Source organism: Cardiocondyla obscurior, linkage group LG11, assembly GCF_019399895.1.
Source record: "Cardiocondyla obscurior isolate alpha-2009 linkage group LG11, Cobs3.1, whole genome shotgun sequence".
Taxonomy (NCBI): domain Eukaryota; kingdom Metazoa; phylum Arthropoda; class Insecta; order Hymenoptera; family Formicidae; genus Cardiocondyla; species Cardiocondyla obscurior.
This window is the reverse complement of record NC_091874.1, coordinates 4,524,815-4,535,629: the sequence shown is the minus strand read 5'-3', so window position 1 is coordinate 4,535,629 and position 10,815 is coordinate 4,524,815. Positions and strand designations below refer to the sequence as shown.

The following is a 10,815-nucleotide window of genomic DNA, read 5'->3' as shown; positions in this document are numbered from 1 at the left end:
TCTCTGTGATAAGTTTCAGCAAGGTTGTCTCGGCAAAATCGATCGGGCTATCTTCTTTAGCGAATTTGAAATTTCCGATTTCGCGGGGATTCTGTCGGCATTAGGTAAGACGCGGGCGAGAAAGGCGAGGGACGATCTCTTGTGTCGTCATCTTTAAATTTACGTACGCAAATATGTCATCCTTACGTCTACCGCACCGGAAGAAGGATCCCTCGTTCTCGAAATCGATGGGTCGATAACATGCCAGGATTTACGCGCGCGACGGGTATACTACACTCTCTCGAGCCTTATCTTCCCGTTCTTCCGTCTCGTGTACTTCGGGAGGGGGAGAAGGGGGAGAGCCATGAGCTAGAAGTCCGGCGAAAAAGATGAGGATTGACCGAAGGGCATCTGCCGGTGATACAGAGGCGACTCCCCAGAGATTTCCGCCCGCAAAGTGACGATGCTTGTAAACGCGGAGCGTGTTTATCGTGAGAAGGGAAAAACCCTTTTATTCCCATCATCTCGCGATCGGTTCTCCGTCCGACCGATCGCGAGACGCGCCGATTCCTTGACAACGGGAACAAGGGCAACAATTTTTGCGCCGAGCTACGAGACCAGCTCGTTAACTTGGCACGGTCCGTTACATTAATATTGAAATAACGAGTAGTACGCGAGAATGAACTCCGCTCCTCGTTTCCGGTCCCGCAGCGGAGATGCAGATGCAACCAGGGCTGCTGCGCGCGGCAAAAAATCGTTTTCGCCGTTGTAATTCGTTCATTGTGAGATAGTCGAGAGCCTTGTTACGCGACCGCGTTCAGGACCGTTCCGCTTGCAAACCACGATATATTAATTCGCCGTATCTTATCCGCGCGTTATTATAGCGGATTAATAATTTGATTGTATCTTTTAACACGGTATTTATTTTTTAATATCTTCACTTGCAGTTTCGCTATTAATTTCCCGACAGTTTAATGAAAATCTCACGGAATTACTTTCATCGTTCTTTGTTATTACAGACGTAATTTTTTTGCAAAATGTAAATATTAAATTTAAATGACGCTCACTTGGTATTAATATATTACCAAGTGGTTATCAAGGAAGTAGATGTTATCAGCTGTAACAAGCAGAAAATTAATCCCGACACGGTGTTTATAAGTATAATAACTCATTCGCGGTTTACAGAACAAACTTTTCACCGTTGACCTCTCCCGTGCAATTATCTGCCGGTCTATTTGCTGGTTTTATTTTACGGTACGAAATCTTAATCCCTTGGCGTTACGACTATCTGGTAGAATAGAAGGGAAAAAAAGGAGGAAAAAAAAAAAAAAAAGAGAAGAAGACAGGAAAGCAGAAAGAATCGCGATTATCCGCACAAATGTACACGTGCATTGAAACGAAATGCGGCGCGGGTAACGTAATTCTCCCCATCCCTCGTTTTGACTGCGTTCCGTCGAGTAATCGAATTAGGTATTCTTTATGGGATTCGCGGGAAACTTCGTTTGATAACGGTCGAAAACGCCCTGTGTACTCACCGTATAATCGAATACTACTCTCGACCTCGCCGAGGGAATTTTTGGCCGCGCATCGGTACGTTCCTACGTCGTTTTTCTGCAAATTCCGGATCATGAGGTTCATCCGAACCTCGAACGGTGACTTTGTCATCATTTGGACGTTGTGCCTGACGCTAGATATTATCATTGCACCTGGAGAACAAAGAAGCGAACAGCGTGCTAGATTATTTCGACTCTAATCAGACGCGTAGCGTTTTGCGTAAGATATTTTGTATTTTATTTAATTACATCGAAATTATTAAAAATTATTTAAATTTGAATACACGTATCGTATGACTGTCATATTGTTCACTGAGCCAATGCTGCACTTTAAAACGCTGTGATACTTATATTAGTTATATTCTGTTTGAATGTTATTTTAATTAAATTACAAGATGTTACTTACGCATTGCGTGCACTAAGAAGCCACGTCTTTTACCGTAAATAAGATATCAAGCCCGTTTCCTGTTATGTTTTCTTATTACACGTTGAAACAGTTGCGGATAATGGGAAACAAGTGAAAGGTATCTTCCGCGTGAGACGAAATTGCATACGAATGCATTCGAGCGGGGAACTCCGGATAGCTGAGTGTGTGTTAAACTGGGAGGAACGTCTGGCTCTCGCGAGGTGAAATCCACTGCGGGGATATTTCCGCGAGTCTGGATAAGTAGTATTCTCTCTTATATCTACCTAAAGTTTTCTTGAGGGATTCTGAGCCAAGTTATTACACGTTGTTGCGATATGTTGCTAGTGCCCGTTGACATTTCGTACGATTTATGGTTGAAACGGCTGCCTTCTTACCGCGCGATATATTTATACAAGAAGCCAAAACCGCACTTCCCATCTTGCATTATCATTTTTCGTCGTTTTATTATTTTCCGTAAAACGGAAATATGGTCAAACGAAATTATTCGGTGTATTTTCTAATAAGGCGAACAAGTTACGTGAAATGCAACGGAATCGCATCACCCGATATCGGAATCGCCCGAACTAAAGTACGGCCCATAATCGGATTTGTCTTGCGAGAGTAATTAACGTTTGAGCATTTCTCCGCTAGTTACAGTCGGTAATTAGTTAACAAACCAATCGCTATAACGGACCATGCTACTTGCGGCGAACAGCACGCGGGGTGGTGTACAACTATTTCATGCAGATGTTCATACTGCACGCATAGGTAAACAAACGGAAAGATATTTCGTAATTTATTCTTACAAATTAACAAGTAATGTACAATAAAATGTGCAATCAACGAATAATATTGCCAGTCACAAAATTATATATTAGGCGTTACTACTTAAAAAAAAAAAATAATAATATTAAAATAAAATATGCTAAAATATTGTAATTAAAACGGAGTAGGCACGTTATGGGACATAGTATAACGATTCTATTTTAATGAGAAAGTTATCTCTCGGTGTCATCTCACCCTTGGGGTCCTTGACCCAATAGTTAATCGACATCGGGGACGCCTCGACGAGACATTCTAGGATCACGTCGGTCCCCAAGGGCGCGCCGACCAGCTGATTAGGTACGTGAATCACTGGCGGAACTGTAAATCGAAGTTGGAGAATATTGTTGCATGTCTAACTTTAGTACGGCGCTTCTACGAGATAGACGGTACGTCCGGTTCAGTGGCGCGGATCGCAATCACTGTTACTTACAATGAACGTTGATATAAATACGTTTGCTGACCGCGGGTGGCACTCCGTTGCTGGCGATGCACAGATAAACTCCCATCTCGTTCCTCGAGATCTTCGTCAGTTTCAGCTCCTCGCCGAAAAACTCGGCCACGGAAGACACTGAGAACAACGGTCATTAAAGTCGAATAAAATTGATAACTCTTGATAAACAAATCGCCTGGCGAGCATCCAGATTTGCGTCCGCGTAAAGATCTTTTCAATTCTGAATAATAATTTAGTTTAACAAAATTAATTTTTTTTTGAAATATAAAAATTTAGTTTAATGCATTAATTAGTTTTTTTAACTACGTTTATAGCTTTTTTTTAATCTAACGTGATTATAAGGTACTTGAAATTAATTACTTTAAATCTGATAAATTTATTAATGATGCTCGATAATATTTTACATTCGAGCGAGTAGTTATTAAGATTTAATTAAGCATATTTGATACAGAGAGTGAAACAGTTATTTATTAATTAGTAAAGCTAAATATTTGACCTGGATAATTTTATTTTATCGAAGGAACATAATAATTAATTGGCATAACGTGAAGAATTAATAAATGATTTTTTTTATTTTACAGAAGTGCTTCTTGATGATAATATTGGTGTACTTATATATATATATATTTATAAATAATTAATTAATAGAAACATTAGCTAGCTGATAACTGATTGTCTCCAGCTATTATTATTTAACAAAGAGTACTTGCCGGAGACCATCAGTTGTCAGTTAGCTAATGTTTCAATTAATTATTAATATACGAATGTATAATTACACCAACATTATTTTTAGGAAGTAATTGTTCCGGTAAAATAAGAAAGTGCATTAATTACTTCTTCATGTTGTGTCAATTAATTATTATATATAGATGAGCGGAAAAAGAACGCGAAGCGAATGACCTGTTATAAAAGCAACGGTCGATAATCAATAAAACGACAAACACGCTTAATGATATTATATTCGCGCTAATTATGCCTTTCCGATATTTAATTATGAATATGTCACGTTTGCGTTATATTTTTGCGTATTACACTTTTAAAGCTAATCTCTTTAAAGCTAATAGCTCTCAATTGCTATTTGTGAACTTGTGCATTTTATACACGTCGGCACGATTTTAAAATGGTCGGCAGCTTCGCGATCTTAATATTATATTATTCTAGTTTCCGCGATTAAGCGCTTTGATATCGATTTTAAATTAATAAGAAATAATTCTTTTATTACGCGAGGCTCTTCACATATTCTTCGCGATGAACGCGTTCGCGAGTACGTTTGAATCCAAACAACCAAGTGGCGCGGATAAGACGAGCGCAATTTGTTGCGCCCGCACCTGTTCCTTACCGCCGGATATCGTAAGCAAACGTGCAGAGCCCACCTCACCTGCGGCCTCGTTACGCCACGTCGCAGTTCAACTCGCAAAAACATCGATTTTCTCAAAGATCCCGGGACACGCCCGTGTGTTTTCCGCCCCGCGAATTAATTACGCGAAATAAACGTCTGCATTTTACTTGCACCTCGCGCTGCACGCCGAACTTCATCGCGAACTTCATCCTAAACTGCGTGACTTCGCGTTCTCTTCAAACCTTAAAGGCAGTACTTCATTTTTTTTTACTCGCGCTTGGAAATTAGCTCTTGAAAAATAATATTTTGAAATGAAAGACGAACTCAAGAGATTTGTCAGCGACTCTTCGGAGTCGTGTTGAAAATATTAAAAAGACGAGGCTCTACGTGATTGAAGAATGTTCTCGGGCGCGTCAAAATTACTACTGAAATTGATTGGATATTGAAAAATTCACGATATTATCATATAAAGATGAATCCCAGGATGATTACATTATTATCGTTCTTCTCTGTCCGCCGGGTTGTTTTTTGTCGTTTAAAGCCAAACGTTCGCGTAGAATTAATTGAATCTTACGAAGCTCTCGAGACTAAGGCGCTTTTCCGACGCAGCCTCCGATAATCACTGCGATTGTCGTGTCGACAATAAGCCGGCGCACGTCGGGTCATCCGGAGGTGCAGGCTCGCGCTCCGCATATGTTGCACCGGTTGCGTGCCATCCTTGCCGTGAACCACGTTGACAGTACGGTGAAATTTGCCTGCTATTAGTATCACCACGCTGAAGTGAATACTAAATACGTCGTTTAGCCGAGGCCGACGCGAGGCCGAGGCCGAGGTGAGACGCTTAACTCGATGGCGTTTCGAGCCAACATCCGTTCTCCGGCCACCATCTCTCGCGCTCTTGTCAACGAACATAAACAATTTTATTGCCGACCCATATTTTCGAGAGACGAATACAATCTAGTACTTAGCTAAAATAAAATTTAATTATTAATTATTGAAACGCTTAATTTTAATAACTGTAAGGAAAAATTGGTCGTGAGAAACTGCTGTTTCCTATTTAAAATGACTCTTTTTCTCTTTCTCTCTCTCTTGTTCTATTGCGAGCAATGATGAGAGAATCTCGGAGAAGGTGAACGCATATGTTCCATAATTGGTTCGATATTAAACGCGGCAAAATTCGACATTACGTTTAATGATCCGCGGAACGACGGCGGTCGGCCGCCACGGGCTGAAGGCGTCGTCTCCGTAACATCAGCGGAATCGGTTTCCGGGCGAGATTCATCTTAAAGTCCGGAACCCCGCGATTCGTAATGAGGGGAATTTGAATACTAACGGGATCGCGCGGGTGCGCCGACGTGCACGCCTAAGGAAAACATAATTGTATATTCCGCGCTATATCGGCGGAACGCGGCGCGGGCGGTGCACCATCTATATTAAATCTTACCGTGAGACTTCTGGTTCGGGGCGCTTCCTGCAAATGGCTCCCGAATTATAATGTTCCTGCCGTCTTCCCGGCGCCAGGATACGCGCGGCTCGGGTACGCCTCTCGCCCGGCACGTTAACTTCACCTGTACGTGTTATGAAACCGGAATTATAAAGAGAAGCGAGTTCGTTATTGCACTCCACTAATGCCGTGCTTCATCCAAATATATTTGGTGGAATAAAGGAGAAAGGCGGGGAAAGAGGGAGCGAGAAAGGGTGAGACACGCGCGCGCGGGGGACCTCCGTCTCTCTATGTAAAACACGTACGCGCGCAAGAACGCTTGTCCGGAACAACGGTGGCTTGCGCGGATACTCGAGCGGAAAACGAATCTGCAGCCGGCGAAAAGGGCACATGAAACATCCGGGGTCGACCGTGACGCCGATTTTTAACAGTTAATCCGCTCCGCCGCCCTCGAGCGGTCAGATTTTCGTGCCTCTTCCAGTTCTCGTTAACGGTTTTGGCTTAACGATATTTTCGTGGGTAGCTTTTAATAATCCAATAGGTTCAGGACTATTTTCATTTGAACAAAGTCGGACGTGATATAATCAAGTCGATTTTCATAATTTGTCCCTCTGGCACATCTCCGAATTCGCGGCCGTCAATTATCAATATCAGCTTGGATTTTCGTCGACCACTGTTGTAGATACTCGAAACGAAACGGTACCAAACGGAGGAAGGGGACTGCGAGTCGCGAAACGTAACGTGAAATGAATATCTGTGTGTTCTACAATGGAAAATATAAACGGCATGTTGACAATTAACGACACGACACGTGTCGCAGCATACTGCGCTATTTGGCGGCCCGTGTTCCACTGACACGTCGCCTGCTAGCTTGCAATATCTGTGACACTTTTTGGATGAACATCGTGTTCAGCGCGATCCCGAGGTGCAACGCTAAGTTATTACACGTCATGTATTTTTACGTAACCACCTTCGAAAAAGGAGAAAATTAGACGCGATTCCTAATCTCTCCAAATAGCATTTTTATCTGAAAATTAATGCACGCGGGATTTTTGTAAATTTTTGAGCGCGACGTCTTTTATTGTAAATGTTTCCAAAAAGTTAAAAAGTAATATACAAATAACGCAAATATAGATTTATTAACGTATCATTAGCGTTTGTTCGATATTGTTATTGATAACAATGTGCCTGACCTGGTAATGTTTCAAATACTACTAATTTTATTGAGATGTGAATATAAATTAATACAGTGTATCGGTTTCAATCAGATTTTTGAAATATAATACAACAATACATATCGTATTTTTGAGAAATTAATAAACATGCTGATGAGGAATATTTCGAACGCATCCGTGCATGGTTATAATTCGAAGCGTAATGCGTTAATCAAATCGATGACAAATTGAGTTTTTTTTTTCTTTAATCTCATTAGAACATTATACATTGTACTTCGGGAAGTATTACTCGAGGAGAGAGTTTGAAGGAGCTTACGCGAAGAGAGAACTTCGCGTTTTGCCAGGGGTCCTATCAATTTTAAATCAAGACCGTAACTAGGCTGGAGATAGATATTCTAAATGCACTATCTTTTATAGTTAGAAGAAAATGAATTGAAAAATTAATGTCCCTTGTATTGACGTTTTCCCAAGCACGGCGTGAAAACACGTTGCTCTGCGAAATGAAACGCGACACGGTGCAGAAATCTCCGCGTGTGTCAATCGTTTTGTGGATTGTTTTTTAGTTTTTCACGACGAGCGAATATACGAGAGACGCATCTCGTTAATACCAACCGTTATAGTTTCACAAAATTATATATTGATTTCAATTTCTACTTTCAGAAAACTGATACGTCTAGACTAAAATCTCGATTAAAGCTTGCATTTTTTATTAACTCTATTTAATGTATTAATTAGATTGGAGGTAATTTTTTTTTTTTTTTTTTTTTTTGGTTTGAAGTTATTGCTGTTGGATGTTATTTTATTGATTTGTTAAAATCGTCACATTAAATGCGAACACGTGGTGTTTGAAGCAAAAATTATTCAATTGATTAAAATATAATTTTACTTTACGCGATAAAATATTTTTTTTTATATAGATATATTCATTGACAGACTTTAAACAAAATTTTTTTTTATTAATTTAGAGTAAAGATCTTTTACCGAAAAAATGTTGAGAAAGATTTTCGCTTATATCGCAACTTTGCAATTTTTTGAATCATTAATTTTTGTGGCTACGTTTCAAATTAAAATTCTCTTAAAGTAAACTTTCGAAGTTATCAGAAGAATGTAGTTTTATTATTTGTTTGACTTAAACTTTAGTGCGCGAACAGCTCATTCTTTTCACTTTTATAATTTAGATGTCTCGACATTTTCGTCGGGAATAAAAATTGATATCAAATTGGTTTAAAACAATTTATTAAACTTGATGATTAGAAAATATTTTTGTAGAAAAATTTACCAGCTGCAGTAAAATCATCCACAACGATATAACTTGTCGCATTTAAAAAAATATATATTCTGTAAAGACGAGAATCCAGGTTCTATCACATAAGTAAAGTTGAGACATGATTACGTAATTTTCCAAGTGCATAAATTATGTCCGTCACACACGTCGGGGGACAATTCTGTTACGGCAAAAATAGCACGATACGATACTTAGATACGTATCCCGGGCAAACTCGTCAAAAGAGATAGAAAGTAACTTGTCAAACTGACAGTTGTGCAATTTTCAGTATACCAACTGCGGTGGCTTATAATAGGGGGAAACTCGCTATGCGCGCCGGTATAATTTCAAAGTTTAAAATGGTCCACGGTGGCAGCTCCGTGGGGCTGTCGCGTCTTCGTAAAAGCGTCCTGTCAGACGTTCCGAGGGAAGCGCAATATTCTTTACCCGAGGCGACACCGGCGGCCATGCGCGCGGAAAAACGCGAGGATGAGATGAGGTATTCGCACAAATTGCACGACTGCCACGGAATATGAATTGTGAGCAACAGGTCACTTATTTTCACTGATGGCTTACTTACAGCATCCGGCATAAGCGCCCAAGACCGGTCGTAACACGTGTGTGTTGGATTACGTTCTCGTAATTACGCATGAAAAATTGTCGGATTAAATGAATTACTTTTGCGAGCGATTAAATTGAAAATCTATTTATCAGCGTTATGTATAATATGAACGATCAAATATTTAAAAAATTTATTTTTCCTTGAATGAAAACTGGCGGGCTTTCACCGTTGAAACGGTGCGTATTTTTTAACTTTGAAATGCGTGAAATTATAAAATTTCGATTAAAGTTATATACTACGGAAATATGTTTAATTGTTATAATTATAATAATTACCGGTTGATTTTATGGACAGCATGATATTGGAACACCACTTGCAACAGGTGCTGCAAGTTGTAGCTACGAAATTGCTATGACATTATGAAACGTACAGCAGCATTATAACTGTTTTTTGCGTTAATTGTAGTTGACGCGTTTCTAAATACAACACCTAGTTCGTGTACAGGTGCGCGGATGGAAAGCGAATACGTTCATCCCGCGAAATTAATAGTACTTTTAATTTGATATCAGTATCTCGTCGTAAATTTCTTAGCAATTTCAGCAATTTACTAGTAATTTCGTAATTAAGGCGTTATTAATGACGACGAAGTTGCAGGTTATTTGTGGATTCAAACGCGAGCCGTTGCACACTCGCGTGGCGCGCTGCCGTTTTCCGATATAGATTTCTCCGACATGAATCACGCGGAATATAACGTTAGCCCGATAATTTACTGCACACGTAAATCAGCACATTTGTAAGCAATAAACCGTCGTTTATTCATGACGGCTTCTGTGCCGAGTAAATTATTTAACGACCCTCGGCATAGTCGGTTTATAGAGCATCTTTCCTCCAGCATATTTATTCGGGAATTTATTCACGCGTGCAGATGGAACTTTCAGGATTGAACCAGAAATTAATTTCGATTGAAAGGGACATTTCACCAAATTTCAAAATACTGTGATAGAGAAATTTAATTTTTTTCCATAGAAAAATTGCATTTTAGGACATTAATTAAAAGGCCCCCTTTGGCGACTACGATCCAAAGTTACAGAACGATGTATAATGTAGAAAGATATTCACCTGACCGCCCTCGCCTACCATCATGTCGCTTGATGTAGCCTCGGGATCGAAGTCAGGTGGCACGACGATGGACAGCATACCTGTCTGGAGAAAACAGACCAGAGCGTTAATAAGTAAACAGCGCGATTCAACTCGGCAAGATAATTCACTAAATTTTGCTCGCTACGTTTGTTTTTACTAATACTGTTTTACAACTGTAATTATATTCCATAATTATATTTCATAATTTTGTTCCGGGTGTCAATTACTTCCTGCAAAGCCCGGTAACGCGTCATCTCGAGAAGTATATTTTTCCCATTAACAATACAATATGTATGCATCGCGAATGTGATTTATCCGATGCGCAACGTTGATAACAGTAGACGAATTAAAACAGCGGCACGCTTTATTTCCCCTGTCGCGTGCCACTGTGATCCCGCGGTGATATTTCGGATAGCTAGGTTTCCATTCGCGGCGGATAGGCGCAGAATAAAATTGCAGGGATAATGAGAACAAATCGATCTCCGTCGGCCGGACCTTTTGAGATTAATCGAATAATTGCGCCTGGGAGAAAAACATCGCGACACGCTCGTCAAGTTATTAGATTCCGGATGTAGCGAGTAATTCGCGGAGGCGATTTATTCGCTGGGTGTTTCTTTTTTTTTTTTTTCTTGCTTTCCGTAAATTAAAGTGGACTACAAAGTACAGAGCCATAAGGC

General features: G+C 40.1%; 1 protein-coding gene and 1 long non-coding RNA gene across 4 annotated transcripts in view; one reads left to right on the top strand and one right to left on the bottom strand.

Moving 5' to 3' along the window:
• The window catches only part of LOC139106554 (uncharacterized), a 206,444-nt gene that overhangs the window by 140,275 nt on the left and 55,354 nt on the right, over window positions 1-10,815 (top strand). The gene's annotated exons all lie outside the window — the stretch shown is intronic.
• The window catches only part of LOC139106551 (lachesin), a 64,658-nt gene that overhangs the window by 10,080 nt on the left and 43,763 nt on the right, over window positions 1-10,815 (bottom strand). For both annotated transcript variants that reach the window (XM_070663419.1, XM_070663418.1), the window contains 5 exons: window positions 10,118-10,201; window positions 5,998-6,121; window positions 3,194-3,331; window positions 2,959-3,081; window positions 1,515-1,685 (listed from right to left, as the gene is read on the bottom strand). In XM_070663419.1, coding sequence (XP_070519520.1) covers window positions 1,515-1,685; window positions 2,959-3,081; window positions 3,194-3,331; window positions 5,998-6,121; window positions 10,118-10,201 — 640 coding nt within the window. The remainder of the gene's footprint in view (window positions 1-1,514; window positions 1,686-2,958; window positions 3,082-3,193; window positions 3,332-5,997; window positions 6,122-10,117; window positions 10,202-10,815) is intronic.